Raw genomic sequence first — 25,299 nt, 5'->3', positions numbered from 1 at the left:
GTGAAAGACCCACTAATAATAAAATATAGGAAACCATCTAAACCTAGTAACAATGAGAAAACTGGCTACAAGATAACTGAACCGGGTTGGTGATACAATTTTACACAACCTGAACTTGCATTTAGTTCCTGCGGCAAACGTAGTAGGGAACTGTTGTTTGACTTCATGATTGCTGAACATAATTTGTGGAATTCTGATACAGCAGGGGTGCCCACACTTCTAAATATACCAGTGCCTAAACAGGTCTGCAAGAGAGTTACACAAAAACATATAGGCAGGAGTGGATTATTTCAAATGAGACAGAAAAATCAACTAATTCCATCTCTAAATAAGACATATTTTTGATTAAATAAAATCAAAATTAGAGGTTTTATCTCATTTCTCTTCCATGAAGTTACACTAATGAATTGTTTCTGGTATTGCAAAGTCCTTCAGCAGAACTTCCAGCTGGTCCACCGGTACTAACAGAGAGACTAAATTTCCAGTACTGCTTACAAATAAAACTTGCATGTATTTTCTTAAGAAACCCCAAGAGAGCATACAGAGGACTTGAAGAAACATTCCCAGTGGAAGATTTTATTTAAGCTAACAGGAAGAGATTTTAAGAGGCTAATCTGCCACTAATCTTTCTTTTTCTTGCCAGCAAGACCAAGAACTATTGGTTTTGAAAAAGAGTTCCAGAGTACTTTTACTAGGTACTACAGTAATTGAAGCACAGAATAGTCTGTATTTCAAAATAAAGATGAGGCAAAAAGGAGACATGTTAAAAAGTGGTACAAATTTCTTTTAAAAATGCAATATACAAGGCAACATTTCATATTTATTTTTAATCATACTTTTATTGTAATTACATGTAATCTATAAATATGCCTTTATTACCTCTGAGAATTATTTTTGTTGTGTTTTTTAATAATGTCCATAATATTATCTCCTGTTACAATGCTATTCTGTAACTGTTTAAGTCTCTGTTGTTCCCTTCTCTTCTGGTCATGCAGATATGGGGAATTAAGCAGCTGTGGGGGAAGAATGGTGCCTGTGGGTTTTACTCTCTTCACAACATCCCAAAAGAGCTTCTTGCTGTTGTTATTGATAAAAGTAATTGCAGTTCCACTGTGACCCAATCTCCCTGCTCTTCCAACCTGAAAAAGAATAAATTCATTTTAAGTTAGCAATACTAAATGGAAGTCCTTCAAATAGTCTTAGAAGTTAATTTTTTTATTGCAAAACAGCAAGTAAACCTAAGTGACAGGGCCAAATGTCTCTCATCCTCCAGGCACAAGGGTACTTACAATAAACTTCCTGAATTCAGGATATGCAGATCTGAAGCTGTTGCTGAAGTGCATTTAAAATGATGACTTGTTTATGGGACATACCAGAAGTTCAATATTGATACTGAGATAGGGGGTACAGACCATGGGCAAAGGCTTGCAGTAAATCTGATCCAAACAAAAGGTTTTTAAAAATACTGTAGAGATGCCAAATACTCATACTTCATCTCAAGCACACTATGTGCCAGCATGGCCACAAAAATGCCCTTTACTTTCAATGTCCTAGTAACTTTAAATTATTTATCAATATTATCTAAAATGCTTGAACAAAGTAGAAAATAATCTACAAAGACTCTCTAGGAACAGCTAACATGTTAATAATTTTGATGCTAGGAAAGATCATTTTTATTTACTTAATACATGCTTGAAACTTTAGCAGAAAGATAATTAAGAGGGGAATAATAGTGCAGTTAATAACACAGGCTACTTCAGGAGTTCAGGACAGTGGATAACTTTCAAAGATCCTCCTCAACTGTTCAGAACAAGATTTACTTCAGAGTCAGATCAGCTCCCTCAAGGCCTTGTTTCAAGTGTCTGAAGCAAAGGTCCCATCACCCTTCTGGCCTCTTCCACTGCCTGACTCCCTCCCCTCTCTGTGAACATCCTTTCTCCCTGCTCCGAGGCCACAATTTCCCTTGCAGGGAGCTTTAACTGCTGGGTCTTGTCCTTTCCCTGGGCATCTTCAAGGAGAGTCTGGCTCTGTGTCCTCTGTAATCACCCGAATGGAAGAGAGCAATTAAGTCTCTGGTGCAGCCAAAACAAGCCCAGTTGCCTCAGCCTGTGCTGAAGTGTCACGTGTGCCAGCCCCGAGTGCACCTGGACTCCCTCCAGTTTGCTGCCTTTTCCCACAGCTGATGTTCTCAGAACTGCACGCAGCAGCATTGTCTTCCTCATGCCACACAGAGGGCAGGAATGAGTTCTCTTGATGTGCCAGCTAAACTAAGGCTGTGCACATAAATGCGCACACATACGTGCAACTCACAGAGCATCTTTTCTAAAGCAGGAAATCCACAGAAGAAAATATCAGAGGAGACGCTTGACTAGAAAGAGGGGAAGAAATCAAGTTCATGACTGCTCTCCTGACTATTAATGCATAGCCCACAATGTGGATGAATTGCACCTGCACGAGAGGCATTTGCCCTTTCTTCACACAATAAAAAAATGGGAAACTTTGTTTCCTACACACAAAATGATTAATAGAGTACAAAACAGGGAAGAGAACACCGCAAAAGTAAGTGATTTAAAGACATTCTTCTAGGTTTTAGTAACTTATATAGGAGATAATAGGAACAGTATTCTAGATTTGAGTAATTTACACAGGAGACCTACAGAAGAGATATCCAGCACCATTTTTTCCTTTCCTATATAAAAATATTCTGAGGAAGAAAATGATCTTTCTGTTTACATTTAAATTTCCACAGGTGGATGTCATATTTCCATATCCTTTTCAAAAAAAGCATAAGCAATTTATTTATTTACCTGGTGTACATATTCATCCATGCTTGAAGGCATATCAAAATTCACCACCAGTTTGACATTGACAAGGTCAAGCCCTCGTCCAAGGACTCCGGTACTTACTATAACTTCATACTTCTCTTGAAGTAATCCCTGGCAAGGAAGGAACAAAACAAAATTGATTCTTTTTTCCTTATTTGTATTTTGAACCTCTCCAAGCATAGGTTAACTGATAGTTATTTGGTGTAAGAACACACCTAGTGGGATTATTCTATTGTAGAAGAGAGAATGGCTCCCTGTATTCTTGATTTAAACAGGAATATAATTCAGAGAGATAACCAAAGAGGTCAAACCTACAATTTTAATTCCAAAAATTATCAGTTACAGTTAAATGCTTATTTAAATTCGTATTTCAAATAATCTGGGAAGGAGTCTCTGTATTTATCTACATTTAAAACAGGATTACTATCTGCAGTTTTGCTTAGTCCTGCCTGTCTCATCTCCCCCAGCAATACCTCAGGTATTACTGCAGAAAAGCAGTCAATTATGACTTCAGTCATTCAAATGAAGCCACATTTTAAAAAAAGGCCATTTGAAATCTACCAAAACACCCTTAACTTAAGCAGGCACAAACCTGTAATATGTCTGTTCTTTCCACCTGAGACTTTTCAGAATGCATAGCTGTGCACTGCAATCCTGTAATTTTATGAACAGCATCACTCAACAGATCTGCTCCTAGTTTACAGTCCACAAATACCAACACTGGCGGCTTGAAGAGCTTCTTATCCTGTAAAATTAAACAGTTTATTTAAAAAGGGATTACAACCACTGGCTGTTCATCATCAGCATGGATTCAAGCTCTCCCGATCATGCGATGAGAACCTGATAGAGATGTGGAAAGACATGAATCATTTTATAAATTGCTCTTATGAGAAAAATATTAAACTTACATTTAGTATTTCAAACAGTTTTTTCTTTTTAGATGGTTCTTCTACCCACAAGATAATTTGCCGGACATTGGAACACGGCAGATTCTTCTCTCCAATTGTTATTCTGACAAAATTGTGCAGAAGCTGATTTGCCAAGTGCTCAATGCCCACTGGAATTGTGGCTGACACCAGGATGGTTTGATGATCATGAGAGATATTTTCCAAAATATCCAACACTTGCTGCTGGAAACCCATTTTTAGCATGGTATCCACCTAAATGAAAAATATTGGATTCATACCACATTTTTACCATGAACAGCAGGATCCTGAACTTAAACTGACAGAAGAACCATAATGCAACATGTAACAATCCAAATGGAGGAGTATTTACAGGCAGAAGAAAAGCTAAGTGAGAAAATTAAAAACAAATGGTTCACACTGGTCCAACAGTATTATCTTGTCAGGTACCTAAATCTTTACAGCAATAAGACATGTGTTGTTTAAACACATTTATGTCAGAAAAATAAAACTGTCTCCTAAGAAACATATTGTACTTTTATAACAAACACTCTGTACGTTTAATAAGTAACAATAGCCACTCACATTACTCTTCCAGGACCTCTGTATAGGTAATAGAGCTCTGATAAATAAAAACTTACTTCATCCACCACTACAATTTTTATGCCATGCAGTTGAACAGAACTTTGCTTTAAAATCTCAAGAAGTCTTCCAGGTGTTGCTATTATCACCTGAAAAAGAAAAAGAGGAAAAAAAGCCCACAGGAGTAAGAAACTCCATGAAAGGACAGAAGACCATCCTAGAAAAACCATAAAACTCCATCACATACATAACAATGGCTGTAATAAGTGAAGTTACTTGCATTCAAGTGAGTCATAAAACTTCTAGAAAACTTAAAGAGTATGATGCCCTAAGAGGAAATGGATCTTTTAAAATGCTAATGGAGGGGTGTCTAAGTTAAAAGCAATAAAATCTGCATGAAAAACAAACTACTTTTTTCTCTCAGCTACAACTCCTTGTGTAAAATACTGGCATACTTCAGTCTTTGAAAGCAACAATATCACACATGAAACTTTAAAAAAAACCAAATAATAAGCTGTTAGATGTATAATCAGAAGTGAAAAGGTTTTTTAAAAATTGTGTAACCGTAAAATTTTCAGGAGGTAAGAAATGTTTGTCGTTTTGACTTAGGAGAAAGCCATCTTGGTGCGCTCATAGGTGTCACCAGTGACACTTCTATTTTCTGTGGTGTGATGACAAGGCGGCTCTCCAGGCTCAGCCAGCGCTCACCTTCACACTCTGCTTGAGGCGGTGCAGCTGCGGGGGCAGGGGCAAACCTCCCACCAGCAGAACCGTCCTCATGTTGGGTAGGCCAGCCATCAGCTCCTTCGCCTGCCTCTCCATCTGAATGGCCAGCTCCCTCGTTGGTGCCAAAACAAGGGCACATGGAGTTTCTGTCTAGAAAGGACAGGAAAAAGCTGATTAATGTGGAATTGCTTTGTTATTTATATAAAAAGCTTTCAAATTTCCCAGAGTAATCTTTTACATTAAAAATGATAATTATTTTAAGCAGCGAAACAAAATTACTGCCTGATATATACATTAACCTGAACAGTACCCCAGAGATGAAGAATGGGGAAGATTGTGTACAGATGCATTTTTCATTGACACTCCAATTTTGCACGTTACTGTAAACATACATCTGTCTTGCAGACTTTAATGATAATCAAACAGAGGAACTACTGGAATGTATACACCTTTTCCTACCCTTAATGCTTTAGTCCTTAAACTAGAGTGTAGGAGCTGCTAGAGTACTTTAAAGAATGAAAGAGTTACTTAAATCTTTCAATTACTCATCTGAAAAAATTGAGACACATTTGCGTGTATAAAGGTACCTAAAGAGTGCAAAGCATTACTAGAATCGTGTCCAGAATTCTCTAATGTATTTTTATGCATTTAAAGCAAAAAACAGTTCTGAACCACACACAAGGTACAGAATACTGTCTGCCATTGCTTCTAATCACACGTTCATGTCTTTACAAAGCAGAAGTTTTCTTAATTCTTTTTCCCACGTTATAAAAGTGGAGACTGTGTAACTAGAGGATTTCAGAATTTTTTTAACCCAAATTCCTGTAATTATTTGACAGTCAACCAAATATATTCCAAGAGAAATTACTCTGCAAAGTTATACAAATTCCAACAAATCTCTTTGAGCCTTTTGATATATGAAGATACAGGAAGAACTTACAGAAGGCTTGGAATTATTTTCACTTTCTATTATAAGTATTTTAGGAAGTTTACCACAATTTAAATAACTTTCTCAACAAGCAGGAAAAATGTAGTAAGTAATATTGAGAGAGTTGCTCCATCTCCTGACCAAAGTGAAAAAACATTCAATTTTATTAAAAATAATCAGCACCTCCCACCTCCAAGAACCAAATGCTTGATCAATGAAAAGTCAAATAAATCACTGAATGTTAATGAAAAACTGCAATCACATTCTCCATTACACTGGGAAGCCAACAGACATAGCTGCAAACTGCTTTCTCTAACTATCTGAAGTTTCATTACCTCTTTCAAAACCTTCATAATAACAGGAAGCAGGAAAGCTGCTGTTTTTCCAGAGCCTGTGTCAGCACTAGCCAGAATATCCCTCCCTAATAGTCCAACGGGGATCATTTGCATTTGGATGGGAGTTGGGACTTCATAGCCAGAATTCTTTAAATTGTTGTTTAAAGTTTCAGGAAAACCACAGTGTTCAAACTCGACAATAGGTCTTGGAACTTGCTGGCCCTGGACAGCAATACCCAGTTGGAGCTTAAGGTTCTCAACCTGCTCATCCTGCAAACCTAAAATAAAGGAATGATCTCTGTAGAAATAAGGTGTATCAAGCAGGTGAGCTTCTGCTTGAGAATCTGTGGGTTGATCACATGTTAGCTGCTTCTCCTTTGCTTGAGTTTGTAGAAGGTGTTTGGCTTTACATTCCAAACTACAGACATCTTCATCTGTTTTATCGCAGATATACTCCCCGTAGCGGCCACACACGACACACACAGGCTCTCCAGGCTCTGCCCACCGCTGGGATTTGCTGAAGGATTTTATGGGTTCTTCCAAAGAGCCATCCTCCTCGGTGTTGTGGCTGTCCTTTCCCAATGGTAGATGAGCAACACCAAGGTCTGCAGCCGCAGGTTCTGTGTGTTCTTGTACAATTTCACTTGAATTGTCTGTTGAAGCAGAAGTTTCTGTTCCAACTGACTTACAGTCCTGGAACTCTGCAGTATCCTCTAGCAAAGACCCTCCAGAAGACAGCTTATTTTTCTTAGCTGGACAACTTTTGTCCTCATCAGCAGCCCTCTTGACTTTAACAGAACGTGGTAAAAACATGCTTCAGTACACTAGAAAGAAAATGGTTAGTTGTTAAAAACTACTACTATTGAAAAAGGTACATTTTACTGTTACCACAGACATACACACACACAAAAAACAAGTCTAGCAAATAGTGGAAAAAACAGAAACCAACTCTCAATCTCTGAAAAGATCTGCCTTGTTTAAAAATTATCTCAATCATAATCATACAATCATAATACATACATAATCATACAATCATAATACATCAGTGTTGATGTACATGTCAAGAAGTATTTTAAAATAACAGTGCAAGCATGGAACAATATAGAGATCTATCTGCAGTTAATTGTCAGTAGTAGGCCTCTGCAGCTGAGTAAAAACTTTGCTTTTCACTGTGTGGAAATTTATCTATTTTGCAAGTCAGTCATATTTAAATCCTAGCAGAGTTCACCTGTTTCTAAGATGAAAGCACAAATGCAAGCATTCTTCTAAGCTATGGGGAAAAAAACCCAACCAACCTAAACCAAATAAAACAATCACTTTTGGAAAGGATGTCAAATTCAATACAGGATCCATCCAAGACCACTCCTTTTGCTGTTCTTTTTAAAGTCCACTTAAAATTATAAGGCGGCAAGTTTTTGAGATTTGTTTAGAGTCCAGCTCTGCTTGTTCACGGTGTCCAGAAACAAGCAGAGTTGCACAATCAATATGTCAAATATACACCGTAATACAAGAAAAATTAAGTGTTCAAAAATAACCATCTTTTATATTCTGAAACTTTCAGCACTTGTCTCCAAAAGCATCAAATATGTTCACCAATCGCTTCCTATCGTACAATCAGTAAAAAAGTAAAAAAGTACACAAAACACGGCAATTTTATTCCGAACAAATTGGACTGTGCCTACCAGTCTCTCCGAACTTCCTATACGAGTGTTTTACAAACACACCGAGCTATGTCTGGGAGCACAGACAGCTGTGTTTGTGTATCTGGGAGCAGTCCCGAGGTCCGGCAGCAGCTCCGGCTCGCAGAGCTCCGCGGGCGGACCGCGGCTGCCCGGGGGTCGCCGCTCCGCCGCGCTCCCGGACCAAAAGCCAAATATCCCCGTTTAATTTTTCGCGCCTAATGAGAATCTCCCACAACGAACCTCTCTGCAAGCTCAGCAGCCTCTCAGGCGAGGGGAGCGCTCACGCAGAGTGCAGGGCTGCCGGCCGCGCTGCTCGGGAGGGAGCCGCGGGGACCCCGGGAAGCACGACAGCCTCTCCCCGCCCTGCTCCCCTGCAAGAGCCACCCACCTACGGGAGAACAAGGCGGCGCGGGTTCTCTTCTGCCCGATAACCGCGCCCGCCGGCGCAGGCGGAGTCCGGCCCGGCCGCCCCCGCCTCACGACCCGCCGCGCCGGGCCGCGCACCGCCTCCCGCACAAAATGGCGGCGGGCGCAGGGCGCCGCTCCCGCCCACAGCCGCGGCGGGCAGCGCCGGGCAGCGGAGCGGGCGGGCCCCGCGGCCGGGCCTGCGCGCTCCCCGGACAGGGCCGGGCACGGCCACCGGAGCTGCTGCCGCCGGGCTAGCCCTGCCTTCGGGGCCCGCAGGCGCGCTTGATACCCACTAAAATGGCATTCCCTGCCCAGTGTGCAACAAGGCAATAATTACACACTCGAGAGAGACACTGACTGCTTATGTCAGAGTTGCGCAAGCTTGGATGCGCGGTGGCGTTCCACAAATCAAGCACGCCCATTATCAAAACTTTTTACTATTTATACGTTCTAGCCGACAAAGAAATTCGTGATCACTGGCTACAAGTTACATGGTTCTCTTATTTATCAGAATTCTACTGTTGTTAATGATTCCCTCACTTCTCGTGCTAATTAGGCTGCATGCTCAGTCTTTCTCTGTTGGGTTGGTGGCCATGAGTCGGTGGTCGTGATCTCCCCCTGCCACAATTACGTTTTACACAGTCAGAGCTTCCTTACGGCATCAAGACCTGTCATACGTGGTGTCACTGTGTCTGTACAGATCCTGGGTTAGAGCACATGCAGGAGGACCAGAGTATTCCTAAACTAAAAGTATACCCTTTGCATTGCAAAGATATCCTGCAGGGAGCTCTCTAGGTTGATGTACTCCCGGGCACTCCAGATGCCCTAACCCTCACCTCCTCCCTCTACTCCAACATTAATGCCATTAACATGAAAGCATCCACATTGATGGGGAATTTCCATTTCTGCCTCATCACTTTTGTTGGTGACTACCACCATCACTATTTCTTGCTGAAGAGAAAATCATAGATCCTAACAGCCCCTTAGGAAGCATAATTTAATGGCAGTCCAGAGGACCAGTCAGAGGGGGGCGGTGAGAGGAGGGTAAAAACACAGACACAGAGCTAGGGGCTTTCAAGCAGCTGCCTACAGCATTCTATAACATTCAAGTCCAGTCACACGTGAAACATGGTCTACCTTAAAGTACTCTGCATTTCTCTGTAGCAGTTTGCTACAACAGTAGCAATACAAAGTGCAAATAGGGGAGTTTGAGCTCTCTGGGATTTTTAATTAGCTGCTAGCATTGAAAAGATTATTGAACATTTGGAAAGTGGGCATCCCTAGACTGAAAAACTGCCAGGCACCTTCCACCCACACTCCATACATTCCTGTGAAACTCCCCACCTTTCTCTGATTCAGCCTCTCTCATTCCCCTTTGTTTGCACTAACTTTCCTTCATTTTCCCTCCCTAACAGAAGCAAATTTCCTTTTCTTACTTCCATTTTTACAAGGTCATTTCCTGGAATTCAAAACATCATTTGTTAAACAAAGACCAGTATTTCAACAACATTTAATATGATATGAGATGTTTCATACCCTATACAGTCCCTGCACTAAAATGCAAACATCTTATATGTACCAGATTTTTTTTTTTTTTTTTCAGTGTGTAACAGCAGTAAGAAAAACAAAGTTACTTGGTAGGAAATGCTCATCTTGAGTGAGAAAGACTACAGCAGAGATTGAAAAAAGTTTTAGAAAAAGACTCTGTGGATAATCAGAGGCATGAAAGGTCTTCCAATGAAAGAAACAACTATGTAGACTCAAGAGTCTGAAAAAGAGATGACTAATAACAGGTAACAGTAGAGCTACTGTACCTTGAATGGCTCATAAAGGCTGGACAGCTCTTGATAGTTCATTATTTCTTCCAACAAAAATCATAACATGCTTTATAAGAAGTGCTCACCGCTGAAAAGCAGTGCAAGCGCCCACAGAGTGCAGTAGGTTAGTCTTTATTTACGTGGAGAAGTTAATCAGTATAGATGTAACAAAACCTCTTCTGAAACAGATATTGTACTTTGTGAGCTCACTGAATAAATATTTCTTTCCTGCAATAAAGCATAAACATTCTAGGTCACTCACTTGTCTAAGTTTTCTTTCAGAATGATGAAATATGTGGGAGTAAGAAGTGCCTTGGTGAATTTAATTCCCATCCTCTCAGCTCTTGATGCTGCTAATCAGATCTGAGGTGAATGGCATTTTAATAAGATTTTTAAATTCTAATTTTTGTACCTTTAGAGTACGTGAAATGTCCCAGACAAGATCCTCTCAGATATGCTACAAAGGGGTTTGTCTTCATATTTTTCCTCCTAAAAACTAGTTAGTTCAAGCACTGGCTGAATAAAGGTGGATTTAAGTCCTGCTAGAAAAACATGAGCCATTGTGGACAGTAATTTTTGCTCATTCTGGACAATTAATCTGGGGGTGTCATAAAGGAAAATGTTCAGGTTTCCAGGGCAGTAGGGTAGCATTTGTATTTTGTATGATTACATTGTTATTTAACTGAGTTAGTAACAGACCAAGACTTTACAATATTCCTATCTTGCCTACGCTCTTGTGTACAATAGCTGCTCAGAAATATATCACATATTGTTACTAGAAACCCCTGCACAAATATAGTCCTTAAATAATTAAAGTGTCTCCTCAGAGTAACTTCTAAAGTAAATATTAGGAGCTACAGAAATGTAACAACTCACACAGAACCCCACCTGTACAAAAGGACCAACACATACTGACAGATTTACTACATAAATATACAGCAACAGCTTATTTCAACTTTTTGCAAATTTCTGGTAGAAATACAAAGACAGTAATTTGTTAGAATAACAAAGAGAGTAACTACTGATTAAAAGTCAAAAGAAATAACGAAAACCATATCAAATAGATTATTAGTAGTAAGTATCCCACTTTTTTGTCTATTTTAAATTATATCAAGATTTTTTCATATTCACTCAAGGTTTATATATCAAATATACAGAAAGGATTCCTGCCCTTGGTTTAAAAACAGGCATTTGCCCTATAATGTCTCACAGCCTTTCTTTTGAAGCATGAATCAACCTTTCCCATCGCTTGCAAATAAATAATTCAATAAAACAAGACTGGATTAAAGCAGGATGCTGAAATCCCTCTACTCCCAGGCACAGTAAATCCGTAAGAACCAGGCATTCCATGTACTAATTCAGAGACAGCATCACAAGCATTGCAAAGAGCTGCCTGACTGCACCATCCACCTCAGCTCCCCACAGCGGTACCGCCCAGAGTGACCCCGTTCATTCCGACCTGAACCAACCGTCCCAGAACCAAACCCCTGCACGCCTCTGGCAGGCAAGGTCTTCTCGAGTTCCACACGGGGGTTTGGGGAACTGATAAAACCACCCCAAAGGGTAACTCTCCAAAACATTTTAATACAGAGCATTTTAAGTTTCCTTTGTAGCCAAAATATCTTCACACGATGTCTGAATCGTCCACCCTGAGTGAGCTCCAAGCATATGCAAATCTGCTGAGGATGGACTCAAACTGGAGTCCAACCTCGTGCATCACTCCCTCAAGTGGCAAGTGCCAGGACTGACAGATCTGACAATTCAACTGTGTCTAAAACCACATCAACAGGAACAGCTTTGGGTTTTCTTTAAGCTATTAATCCTTTCAAATATCTCAGTATGTATCCTGTGTTACATTATTCCAAACTAGGGAATTCCAGAGCCTCACTGTTGTTGTTCAATAATATTATAATGAATGAAGAACATTGTTTATGAAGATGTCAATTAGAGAATAAAAAATTTATTCTCTGGGGTTGTTTTTTTTCAAGTGTGCCACACTTGAATACATATAATTGGAGTGAAGAAAATATCCACTGCTTGGGTGGAAAGGAGGGAGAATGTCCTTCCATTCAGGAGGCATGGAAGCCACAGTATGTTTACTTGGGGATCGGTGCCTGTGTCTGCTCCACCTGATGCCATAATGTTAAATATTGTTCTGTTTCTTTCACGTTTGCAGATTTTGAAGCCACTCGGCAGATTTTTAAGTAGGTACTCAACTGCAGCTCTAACCCAAAGTGTATTTAATGAATGGGTCTTTGATTGGAGGGACCAGTGAGTCAATTAGTCCAGTGGTTTCTGAATTACACCTTTAAAGGAACCACACAGGAAAAATCCATATAATCTAAAAACAAATGGTGGTGGCTAACCATTAACTAGACAATTCTTATTCGTGCAAAATGTCCTGATTTTGTACAGGTATTGCATGCAGTATACTTATTCTGAGGCCTAAATTTTCTAATTTTGTTTAATCTAAACAGGCAAATCCTACGGTTTTTGAAAGTAAATCATCAGTAAAAAAAGACTTGAACTAATATTTTCAGGCTTCCTGAGCAGTCTCTTTGTTTGAAGAGCCACAGTCTAAGGAAACATTGGCTAATATTAAGTCTCTGCAGAAATCCATGGTAAAATTTTAATTTAAAAAATAATCTAATTAGATCTGAATTCTTGAAGCATATTACTGAGGAGGTATATATATTTTTTTTAAGAAAAAGAAAAAACCCACAATAACAGAAATCCTGCCCTGAAGCTTCAGCATTAAATGCCACTAGTCCATAGGGAAAGAACTCTATAGGGCGATTCATGAAAAAATTATGAACATAATTAATGTATGTGATTATATGCCCAAATACTGCATATAATATTTACTTTGAAAACTGATGGACTCTTTAATTCAGTATCACCATATTGTCAGCACAGTTATAAAAACTACAGTGACTAGAATTACCAACCTTTCTGTACAAGATAGTCTAGCTTCTTGCAGTTAGAAGGAATTGTTTTAGGGTATAAGAATAATTTAAACTAATTTAAACTTACAAACCTCTGTTAGGTCTCTGAGACTTAGAGAACAAGGATTTGATCAAAAGACTGCAAACACAATTGCCAGATTCCATGAACTTCAGTAGGCAGCAAACTATAAACCAGATTCTTAGAGAATTCAGGTGGAAATTAACAGGATTAAATAAATCTTGAAATATAATGTAATTAGAGTTAAGAATTTAAAATTCTCTCCTTCGTGTTAATCTCTTTCTCTTTCTGAGAGGACATATTTGTGCTCCAATTAGTAAGTCTGTTTGGAGGCAAAAGAGATTGGCATCTATTCTAACAGTGAGATAACATTCACACAACATGCACTTACTGCAAGTAAACCATTTCCCCCCCCCTCCTTTGGGGTCTCATTCAAAAGGATGGGATAGGAAAAAAAAAATTCTGCAAGACATAACAGGAATCACCAAGTTCCAGCTTGCCAGATGAAGGAAACATAGAGTTAAAATCCAATTCTGTAACAAACTGAGGAAAAGATTCATGGCATAAACATTTTGAGTAAATGGCTAATAAATTTTTCTTTCCACCAAAGCTCCTACCAGCACTGCTAGTTTTGGCAGCAGAAACCACCAGCAAGAAAGGCCTGGAATACTTGCAAGAGAGCTGTTACAAGCCAGACTTTATCAGTTCTCTTGTTAAAATCAATGCCAGTATTAACCATGGGGCTTAGCCTTCATGCTTCCCTAAATTATGTTTGGTGCTCCTTCTGTCTCTGCACAAAGGATTAATTGAATCTCTCACCAAAAAATCACTAAAGGGCACAGAAAAGTATGACTACACTTTCAAAAAACCACTTGCTGCTGCAAGAGTAGAAGCCAAACTCAGGGTGTCGTTCTACCAGCACTGGCTTTGGTGGCTGTGCACCTCCAGGATCCAGGTCCCAAAATTTTCCTTGATGACAGCCTTTACCACTGCTCCAAGTGTCTGTTTCTGTTTAGCTCTAGCCTACAGATTAAAGAGTATTAAATGCAATTTTAATTGTGTAATTTAGAAATCACCTTGTGGATTTTTTTTTCTAACAACTGATACTGCAGGGCTCAGATATTAATTTTACAGACCTGTGGCATACCTGGCACTAACTTCACTAGCACAGGACTTTGTCAGGTGCTAAAAAAGGCATTGTACATGACTGCTAAGCAAGATAGAGGATACAAGACCTGTGGCTTAATTAAAAAAAAAAATTACAACTGTGGTTAGAAGTCCTTCTGAAAGGATTGTAATGCAATAGAAATGTATGGCCACCAAGAAGGCCATTTATCCATGATGTTTTTTTAAAAAACAAGTTAAATGCCAGATGGCTTTAGTTTTGAAAAGCAAAACACTTTTTTTTAATTGAACATTCAAGGATAACAGACTGCTAAAGTGAGACCAACAGGTTTGTCCTTCTGAAACTGCTACTTTCCTAAACTTTGTTCGTTGTGAGAACATGCCAACAATGCATTAGCTCCGCTTGATAAAGCACAACAGCTATTAAAAAACAAAAGCAAATCTGAAAAATGCAACATATTTCTCATTATCATCCTTGAATGGCTGCTCCCCATGCTTTTTATTAGGAAGATTCAAAGATGCCAGTAACCTTACAGCTGGTGACTGCAATAGCAGAGGGTAACAAGACAGAAATAATGAATGCCTCCTTGTTAAGCGGTGTTGTTTGTGCTGTTCCAAGAGAGATCTGCCAAGAACTTTTCATGCAAACCTTATTTTTCCGGGATCTGAAACTTGGCGGCAAAAAATTCCAGCATGATACCCAGATCAAATGAATTCAGATTTCAAGTTTTAAAATACATTTTTAAGTTTTGTCATCAATTAAATTTACACTAAATAAGGTAAACATTTTAGCACTTCATGTATTTTTTAGTTGCTTTATTGAAAGAAAATTTGTGGTTATGAAGTTTGCATTCCAGATCATTTTATGTTTTCTAACTCTTGGGTATTAAATAAGTCTGAAGTACTGCAGTGTGAAAGGAGACTTTGTGCTGTATGGTCAGGATTTCACTGACGTGTATTTTTTTTTTAAGGAAGACTATATGAAATACATATGAAACACTCCTTATTCTATCTGCCAAACAATTCAGTTGAATAAATCTGTGCTAATTCTTAATACAACTCAGCTGACCTGGGTATAATGCCATGTTGTGAAAAAAACTGGCTATTTAACATTTAGCCCGGAATTTCAATGTGAAATTATGTCAGGTTGTTTTTGTTTTGTTTTTGAACAAATTATTTAAAGCTTTGAGCCACACAAAAGTCCAATTTCAGTGTACCCATTTCTTTTTTGCCTCTTAACCCATTACAACCAGGTCATTTTGCAGAGTTGCTGGCCAAAGCAATATTCTTTCCTGTGGCAACTAGCAACATATACAGAAAATATTTTCAGGCACAAAACAGATTTCAGCCCAAGGTAAGGAAGCTTTCTATCAGGTAACAGGTGTCAAGAAACAAGAAGTTCTAAGTAGTGGAAAGGAGGTGGTGGCTTAGGCTTCCACCTATGAGGAATAAACCTCCCAATAATTCAAAACTAAAGGAGATAATAAAGACATATCAGTATCATCAATATCAATAAATTATAAACTTTTCTTACTACATATGGTGAGGTTATTTCAAAGGAAACATTAGAAGAAACATGGCCAAAAAAAACCCCAGAGACAGAGAGTCTTAAAAAAGTTTCTGCTGATTTTCCTAACTTGTGTTTTCTCCCCTATATCACAATATCCCCCAAAATAGCTCTACCTACCTTACAGTTAAAGACAAATCAAAACTATGGAAGTCTATGAAACCACAGTTCCTGTGAGATTATTTTCAATTCAGCTAACATGCTGGGTGTACATTACCATTCTTGGAGAGTTTGCATGAACTGAAACTTGGAGCAAAAAGGCAAGGTTGCCAAAAGCTTCTGTCTTACTGACACTGTCTGCTCTGCAAGGAGCCACCAAGGGAATCAGTGGTTACAAGAGGGTGTTGGCCATGGGAAGCATGACATGTCACCCTTTAATGATTAAAGAGCCAGCAGAAGCACAGAGACACCATCTCCATTCAGATGGCTCCTAACCTTCTGTTGATACACAAGGAACCTGTTCTCTAGCAGCAGTGAGGGTATTTCTGTGGGATAGGGCTCTCTTAAATAATAATTTTTTTTTTTTTTTTTTTTTTTTTTTTTTTTTTGGTTACCATTAGCATAGTCTTACAATATCTAAAACTTGTATTATTCTCACTCTGAACTGAAATGGTTCATCAGTTTGTTCAGCATTTGCATCATGGTATCCTTGTCTTTGACTAGAAGTCCTATGACATGCTACAACATAAATAGCAAGTGGTTTGGACTTGTTTTCTGTTTCTACTGAACTATGCCATCTCCAGTTCATCTCTTTACTCAAAAAAGTCAAGTAGTATTCCTAATTATACCACTTAAGACCTAGGTGGTATAAGAGAATAAAGCATGGCTGTGTGCTCTCTACCTTGATCATGCTTTCTAACTGAGACTGTTTTTGCTTCCCCAACACTTTTGGTGACCATGACTTACTGCTCTTCCCACTTCTGAAAGTGCAGACTACCAGCTGCAATTGAGACTTTCAAGTACCCCATTTCAACAGTTTCCCAGTGCATAGCAAAATACTCACTCATCTTAACAAGCTGGATCTGTATCACACACTGGCACATTGCAGTAAAGTCTGTTCTGTTGCCCTACATTCTCCAATCTGGAATTGCTTCCTTTCTGTTAAGAACAAATAAAAAAGGAGGAAAGAGTTTTACACAAACACAGAGACTTGCCAGATCAAAGGGGATAGGTATAAACCCCAGCAAGTTTCCCTCCTTGCATAAAATCTCCAGGTGTTACTTTTGTTGTTTCATGGAATGACCCCCTTGATTCATCTCCCCCAGGTGAATCCTCCACTCCTTCAGTAAATTACCATCCACAACAACTGAGCTGTGGCTGTCAAACCCTGGACTATGGGGGACACTCTGCTGAAGTGAGAGACCCAGAGGTACTTTGTCTGTCTCAGGCTGCTTTCCAGGCCAGTGGCCATCACAACTGGGGCTCACACATGCCCTGAACAGCAAGGTCAGAGCCTCCTTCCTTCATCCATATTCAACTACACTGATGATCAGAGAGAGAGCTCTGGCTCCAACGCCCATGAAGATGATGGACATTCCTCTTCTTTGTGCCAACAAGTGGAACTGTTGTGTGTTGAAGTGATTGCTCCCTGCCCAGGTGAGAGAGCAGAGATAACACTGCAGGCTTTAACAGAGCCACGTGTATTATAGAGCAAGAATAGCACTGGAGGACAGAATAACCAGAGAGATGAGTAAACTTTTGTACTTAATTTCTCTTTTGAAACCTTCTACAAGAAAGAAACCACCCAGGTTTTTTTTCTTCAAAAAGGCATGACAACTTTAATCCAGAAAACCAATTATATATACGCTTATGTTTAATTACGTCTGTAGCACCAGTGAATTCAAATGGGAGCAACACATAGCATTAACCTAAACTTTAAAAAAAATCCTTGTTGGAGTCAAGGTTTTGTTGCTAAATATATATACACACACACACACATCTGGTTTAAGGTTAGGGTTAAAATAATTGTTGCTCTTTCCATGTTTCTAATATATATTAAAATTGAGGGAGTGTTTAAATCAAATTGTTCTGTACATAGCTTAAACATCCCATACATTTTTCTATCTTGAACTTGTTTTCAAATTAATCATAAGGCAAACACCCTGTAAAGCTACTCAGAAAGTATTATAAACAAATTAAGTTATGCCAAAAGAGAATTAAATGTAACAGAGTTCTATACACTCAGGTTGTGATGACATTACTGCATCTAACTAAAAATGGTTACAATAAAAATCTTTGCTATACACTTTCCACAGGCAATTTTTAAAGTTACCAGCTCTGTACACCTGCTCCCTAAAGTAATAAAAAAAAAAAAAACTCAATAACATGCAACTTCTCAGTAATTTAAGGAAAATGGAAACTTCCTAAAAGTATCAGTGAAAATTTGGATTATGATGTTTCAAAGACATTTAAACAAACAAACAAACAAAATTCCTTAGATAGTCTTCTGTACTCTTCTCTTGCTTTCCCTTCCTCATTCATCTTCATTACCACCCCTTTGAAAAAAAAAGGAATTTCAGTGCAATGAAAGGATACCAGAAATTTACTGTTCAGGCATAGCATTCTCTGCTCTTTACTGCTGCTCTCACTCAGACACTCATGAGCTTCAGTGAAAACTGAAAGCAGGGCCAAAACATGGGAAACTGAAGTCTATTCATGCTCTTCTAATAAACGATGTATATGCCCAAAACAAATGAGCTTTTATGAATGTTCAGATCTTTCTTCACATGTGGAAGCAGCACAAGAAAAGCCTGTCACAGCACGAAGAAGTGCACAATTTTCTATTTACTCTCATTCAGATTTAGTGAAAAAGTCTTACTAATTGATTTAAACTTCTTTTACCTGAATGTACAGTTTGAAAACTAGGGTCATGTCCATTTTCCTCTAAAGTGGGATGCAAATAAAGCATTGCCTAACAACAATAATAATAACACGGTGCTTTATTTTTGTACAAAGTATTTTCTGAATGCAAGTTTCCCCCCATACGTATATTTTACAGTGCATCTAAGCCATTTAAAGATTACATTCATTAAAAATCACACTCAGAATTTTCCTTAGAAAACACGTCAGGCGCTGGGTGGTCATAAAGATATAGTGCAGATCTTTCACTTAATGAAAGAGAGTAGCATCTTTTCCATATGTTTTAAGGTTTATAGTAAAAAATACAAGTTATAGCAGGGTGTTTTTTTCTTCACAGACAACCTGGTAATGGTGGAATGACAAGAAGAAAAAAGCCCTGGAATTTGGGTGTATTACACAGCATATGTGGGAAGACAGCTCATTTAAAACCCCTAGAACAAGAGCAATTCCACCAGATGGGAAGAACAAAAAAGAAGCCAGTGTAGAAATCAGATTTTAAAAATTAGAAGCTAACTTTAAAATCTCAGAAAAGAAGGCAACAAAGTAATCAGAGAAAAAGACGAAACAAACCAACAAGACCTGAATGTTGAGGGAGGTTAGAGGTTTTGCCACAGATCTGTTGCCTGGTTGGTGACCCAGTGGAACTGGGGGGAGAAAAGATGTAGATTTTTTTTTTTTTTTCTCCTTTGCAGAGTTACATTAGGTCAAAGCCAGGCTGAGGAAATGAAACCAGTAGTATTCAGAAAAGTGACTGTTAGGTACCACACTTGATTCTCATTGAGCAGCTTTTTGGTTGTGCAGATTTCAGTGTAGCAGTAATGAGCTAAAGTAGCTATTACTCTGATTTTTCTTCTTTTAGTTTTAATTGTATCAAAAATTACAGATGATTCAAGTAAAATACCATATAAACCTTTATTTTCCCTTTGGCTCATATACTAGAATGTATAAAGTTGGTAAACTATCTTCTTCCCTCAGCACTTTCTGATTACAAATGAATCAAAGAATTTGAAAGACAGTAATTATGTAACTGCTTGTACTTTTGTATCATCCTGAAACAGGAAGAACACATTCTCTTCCAAAATCATGCTCTGAGAAAACTCCCAGTTTGCAGAAACTACATACATGCATGCTAGCAATAATGGCAAAGAACTTTAATCATTCAGACAATTATTCACTTGACTATCATAGAATAGCCTGGGTTGGATGGGATCTTAAAGATCACCTAGTTTTAGAAAAGTGTTTTTAAGAGCTGCCAGCTCTGGTCGGCTTTTTTGTCCCTAAGGACAGTTTCCCAGGGAATCTCATTCACCAACTCCTAAACAAGTGGAAACTCCACCAGGGAGTGGTCACTGCAGTCCAGGCTGCCACCAGTCTTAACCCTTCTAGTGAGCTCGTCTGCACTGGTAAACACCAGCTCCCTTAATCCTTCTCTTCTGGTAGGTTCATGTAATGCCCAGACCAGGAAAATGTCTCTACACACTCCAGGAGTCTCCTAGATTGCTTATAGACAGCTAGATTGCTATTTAAAAATAAAATTTCTTAACTCTTACTGTTTTACCATTACCTATAAAGAAATGTATTTAATAAAATACTATGTTTTAAGAGGCTGGAATATCAATATTTCCATCTCATAAATCATCCTTAGGCTGTAATAATCTCACCTGTTTAACCTCAGGTATGTAACACAAAACCTGCCAAAGTCAACAAGGACATTCCTCAGGGATCCCACCGGGACATGACTGGTTCTTGGTTTGTGCATTGACAGTCTGACAGCACCACATCATCATGCATGAAGCCTCACTGCAGAGGTTACAGGCCACAGGGTGCACCCCTCCCCTCAGCCAAACCACTTCTATCACGACTGATATCCTGTAAGCTCAGGAAAACAGATGGGATCATCTTAATTAGCAAATCAGCAAATTTGATAACAGCAATTAAAGATAATATGCCCACGGTGTTATTCCAAGTCTGTTTCCAACCTCAAAACTGAAGCATTACTCGGCAGAATAATGGCTGTGAACTGCTGTGTTTGTGGATTTGCTCTAATATAACCAGCTGCTCTGAAGTGGGAATGTTTTTACTATTCTCCATAGGTAGCCTGATAAGCTGGCTGTTGAGTAGCACCCAATCTGGCTACAGAGAGCACCACTGCAAAAACAGCCATGGTATTTCTAATTTAAAACATTTTACTTTGCCCTTATCATCAGGTGTTGTGAAGGAAGAAACTATGCACGAGATGTTATTCCAGACTGAACACTGTAATCTAGAGCTAGCCTGAAATTAGTCTACAGGCTCCTACTCAACACATAACCTCCTCAGAAGCTAAGTGAATCTTAAAACAAGTGGGGAAAAACCTATGAAATTGTTAGTCAGGACTCATTCCACTATCTCCCAAGGTTAGAACTATTAGCAACAACTGCCATGCACACCATTATTCAGTTTCATGGTCATACTGGTTCCTGGTGCCTGGCACTCGCTACAGGCTGGGTACACCACTGAAAATGGCCAGACACATGACAGTGAACAATTAGGCTTGTGATGTAATCACAGGATAAAACTAGTCAAATGGAATTCTAATTTGGGGTAGAGGAAGGGGAAAGGAAGAGAGAAAGAAGGGTTTTAAAAAAAAAAAAAAAAAAGGCAAAACAAAACCCAAAACAAAACAAAACAAAAAAAACAAAACAAAAAAAAAACCCAAAAAACCAAAAAAAAAAAAAAAAAAAAAAAAAACCACACACCACAACCAAAAACCACCTGTGAGATGCCTGTTTAATACTTTGTCTTTCTGCTTGGAATTAACGCTAAAGTATAAGACACTGTGCAGCAGAAAGATTGGGTACGGGAATGATTATCACTATTTTAAATATTTCAAGACATATAAACAGAGCAGAAAGGGATGACTTCTCATACAGTTTTCCTGTTTATTTACTCTGAGGAATTAGAGCAGATTTTAACAATTTTCCATGTTGGCAGTTGATATCTTTGACAATGCAATAAGCAAGATGCCATTTTGGCATGTTTGCAAAAGTAGAAGAACTGGCACAGGAACTCCAGCAACTGGTGGTGATGTCTTATTTTGCACTTATAATAGATTTTATATTCATGCATTCACTTTTAAGAGCACTAAGCAAGTGAAACCCCACTTTGATTGCAGCTACCACAAGACAGCTTTTTTAGATTTTGTTTTGTGACGCTGAACAGGTTTCATTAGCACAAATGCTGCACCCACAAAAAACTCCACTATAGCTAAATAATAGCCCTACAGTTTTTCTAAACATGTTCTCCTAATTTTGAAGTATTTTCTCAGTCATACAAGAAACAAATGAATTGGGTTCTGGAACACAGTTCTTTTTTTCCTTCTTAGCTCTAATTCTTTGAGGTTTTAAAGCTTATGAATTTCAGGTGTTTGCTATTAAATATGCAGGAAGAGTTAAAATAATTTTCTACCGGCAGTGTAAAAAATAAGTAAAATAATGTGAAGTGTCTAATGTAACTTATTTCTAAAATATGCATAAAAAAGAATTCAGGAAAATGTGCAAATATTAATTGTTGAAAACTAAGCATATAGTCTTTCTTAACAGAGAACATTCTCCAAGATCACCTGTATGTTAATTTGGTATTATTATTACGTTTTCTGCTGCAGAGGATCTGGGAATCTCAGTCCTCAGCCTGCCGGATTTCTCAACTTTTCTCCTCCCCTCCGTTCTGCTCAGTGCTGCCCATGGCAGCTCCTAGTTTTGTAGCTAGGTATGCACCACTTATGAGTGGTATGCATGACAGTTTGGGAATCCCATTCCAGAGAGTGTATGGGGAATACTCAGCAACAACTTCTTCAAATGCTGACCTCCACAACCCTTTCATTTACTCATTATTAATAAATATAGATACATGTCAGTAAAACTGGGAAGTACTCTTGCCTCATAATTATGATGTTTGCCTCACTGTGCACCTGAAGTGCTAGAAGCACACACAGCCACACAACAATGGAAAGATATCCGTTCAGATACCCCAGTCCACTTGAAACACAAAGAAATAACAGTCTGGCCAGAATATTATTGGAAATCTTACAATGTCATGCTAAAACTTTGTCTAATTATTCTTTAGGGGAAGAAGTGCAGACTTAGACATTACCCCAAACCATATGTATTTTATATATATATGTAGATATACATATATATATACATACATGAACAATACACCCACAATAACCTACAATAACTATTCGCTGCCAAAACGTGGAGCTTGCTCCCCGCTGGCGCCGCGGGTCACCCGGTGACACAGTGCCCGCGCCGAGGGAGGCAGAGCCCCGCCAGCCTCCCCTCACCAACACGGCCGCACCCTCAGACCCGCACTTGGAAGCCAACCCATCCAGTTCTGTTTGAGTCATTAACCACGCAGTTACTGCTTCCTACCGTGACTAATGCTTCCCTCCACGCAGCCCACTGTTAAAGTGACTCTGTAAGCTCCCAAAAACAGCCCAGGTACTTGAGAGCAAGACAGGAGATGGTCTCTAGGCCAAATCGCTACTCCTGCTGCTATTACAGTGAATACGTGACCAGGCCCTGAACCTCTTTAAGGCTTTGTCATTTTTCTACCCGAGTATTCTCGAAGTTATATATAGACCCGATTCAAAACAGGAGAGCCAAATGCACAGGGTGGGATGCTCAGCCCTCCTCCTCGGCAGCGCTCCGTGCTCCAGCCACCGCGACCCCGGCCCGCCGGGCTGCCCTGCATCCAGGCGGCTCCTCGGCCCCCCTTACAACGAGACACGCGGGGCTGATCCCGACCCTCCCCGACGACACCGCAGCGGGCCCGTCCGGCCACGCTGCGGAGAGCGGCGACGCCGGGGCGGGTGGACCCGCGGCCGAGGGACACCGCCCTTTCCCAGCCTTTCCCGGCACCGCCGGCGCCCCCTGACCGCGGGAAATACTCCCCCCCGCTTCCCCTCCCGCTGTCGCCGGGGTAAGGCTGGGCCGGGCCGGGCCTGTCCGCGCTCCCGAGGCCGGACCCACCTCGAGCGACCCCGCCTGACGCGGCGCCCGCAGCCCCCGTGGGGAGGGGGCGGCCCGGGCCCGCCCCGGCGCTGCCCCTCGGGCTCCCGCCCCGCCCGGGCGGGGAGGCGCTGGCGGCACATGCGCAGCCGCCTTCGCCCGTCCAGTGCGGCAGCCGCGGGTGGAGAACCGCAGCGGCATCGCCGAGCGGCGCGGGCAGCGGGGCGCCGGCCGGGGGACGCCGGGGCCGCCGGGCAGCGGCGGGAAGCCGGCTCTGCTCCCGGCCCTCAGTAGGCCGCCGCTGGGACGGTGCGGGGTCGTGCGGCGTTTTGGGGCCGGAGCCCGGCGTTTTGACATCCCGACGCTGGGAAGGGCCGCGTCCCGGCCTGCGGCGGCTGCGGGGGCCCTGCCGGCGGCTCCCGCCCCGGGCCGGGGGACTGGCGGCCGCCTGGGGCGCCCAGCCCTGGCCGCAGGGTCTCCCCAGGGAACGCGGGGCCGGGGCCGCCGGGGGCATTTTTTCGGAGGCGGAGGGACGGCGGCTTGAGTGAATTGAGACAAAGAGCGAGGAGGAGGAGGAAGAAGAGGACACTCGGACTCGGCTACATTCCTGTGCAGAGAAAGGCGGGAGGCGGTGTTAGCCCTTTACGGACAGCTGGGTCCGGCGCTGCTCTCAGCTGCTGTCGCCGTATTTACAGCCGGCTCTCCCGGCCGTGGGAGGAGGAGGAGGACGGAGAAACAACCATGTAAGTTCCCAATTGCCGGGGGTCCTGTGAGAAGATGGGGGATGCCGCAGACGCCAAGGAGATGAGGAAGACTTTCATTGTTCCTGCCATCAAGCCCTTTGACCATTATGATTTTTCCCGAGCGAAAATCGCCTGTAATCTGGCCTGGCTGGTGGCCAAAGCCTTTGGGACAGGTAGGTGGCGTCTCCTTCTTCCCTTTCTTTGATGCTGGTTTCTGCTTGGTTGCTTCGCTACTGAGGACGTGCGAGCCATTCCCTGAGGAGCTGAGAAGAGGGGGGAGATGTGTGGGAAATGCTTTTGGTCTGTTCCCTTATTCTTAAGATCTCTTAGCCCTTGTGGGACTTTTTGTTTTTCTTTTGTTTTTCCTTAATTACTCTTAGTCTGTTTGGAGTAGTCCCATCAGCAAGTAAATTTTGTGTATTGGCGCTCGTATTATTTTATTTGAGTGAATCACTCTCTGTAAATGGTGTTTTATATATTACTCGGGTCATACTTCTACAATGCGGAAAAACCCCAGCAATCCACGTTTGTCTGTCATCTTGAAATTTTTCCTGATATTACTTAGGAGCAGAATTGGGGGCTAGGTGCATGCTCTTAGTTTTGACATATGTGACAGTAGCCTGTAGCCATTTGAGTGGTTAAGCAATACGAAGGGTTTCAGGAAAAAGAGCATTTAATGCCAGGTTTTGGCCTGCACAATACAGTGGGCTCTCCTTGTCTGTAAGTGTAAATGGAATCGATTTGTAATGCCTCCAAAAGGCGTCGGTGCTCTGTCGTTGAAAACCTTGGACCTTGAGGAATACCAGACCTATTATTCTGTGCCCTGAAATATTGTTGGACCT

At 40.7% G+C, this 25,299-nt stretch overlaps 2 protein-coding genes across 11 annotated transcripts in view; one reads left to right on the top strand and one right to left on the bottom strand.

Annotated features, from left to right (window-relative positions):
- Nucleotides 1-93: 93 nt before the first annotated feature.
- DDX59 (DEAD-box helicase 59) lies at nucleotides 94-23,822 on the bottom strand. Of its 7 annotated transcripts, none has more exons than XM_040073236.1 (10): nucleotides 23,736-23,799; nucleotides 16,868-16,962; nucleotides 6,302-7,125; nucleotides 5,021-5,188; nucleotides 4,372-4,461; nucleotides 3,734-3,985; nucleotides 3,418-3,570; nucleotides 2,808-2,936; nucleotides 880-1,139; nucleotides 94-245 (listed from the first exon to the last, which is right to left on the bottom strand). In XM_040073236.1, the coding sequence occupies exons 3-10, from the start codon at nucleotides 7,112-7,114 to the stop codon at nucleotides 236-238; spliced, it is 1,875 nt and encodes a 624-aa protein (XP_039929170.1). In that variant the 5' UTR covers nucleotides 7,115-7,125; nucleotides 16,868-16,962; nucleotides 23,736-23,799; the 3' UTR covers nucleotides 94-235. The 7 variants fall into 7 exon arrangements, with proteins under 7 accessions (XP_039929170.1, XP_039929171.1, XP_039929172.1 ...); XM_040073237.2 differs by lacking the exon at nucleotides 23,736-23,799 and adding an exon at nucleotides 23,136-23,276; XM_040073238.2 differs by lacking the exon at nucleotides 23,736-23,799 and adding an exon at nucleotides 20,385-20,405.
- A 330-nt stretch (nucleotides 23,823-24,152) lies between these two features.
- The window catches only part of CAMSAP2 (calmodulin regulated spectrin associated protein family member 2), an 82,898-nt gene continuing 81,751 nt past the window's right edge, over nucleotides 24,153-25,299 (top strand). For 3 of the 4 annotated variants that reach the window (XM_040072579.2, XM_040072578.2, XM_040072577.2), the window contains exon 1: nucleotides 24,153-24,630. In XM_040072579.2, the coding sequence (XP_039928513.1) occupies nucleotides 24,492-24,630 (139 nt within the window). In that variant the 5' untranslated portion in view covers nucleotides 24,153-24,491. The remainder of the gene's footprint in view (nucleotides 24,631-25,299) is intronic. The other variant, XM_040072580.2, reaches the window with a different exon arrangement.

This window comes from Hirundo rustica, chromosome 9 (genome assembly GCF_015227805.2).
Source record: "Hirundo rustica isolate bHirRus1 chromosome 9, bHirRus1.pri.v3, whole genome shotgun sequence".
Taxonomy (NCBI): domain Eukaryota; kingdom Metazoa; phylum Chordata; class Aves; order Passeriformes; family Hirundinidae; genus Hirundo; species Hirundo rustica.
The sequence above is the reverse complement of the archived record's forward strand: the minus strand, read 5'-3'. Positions and strand labels throughout refer to the sequence as shown.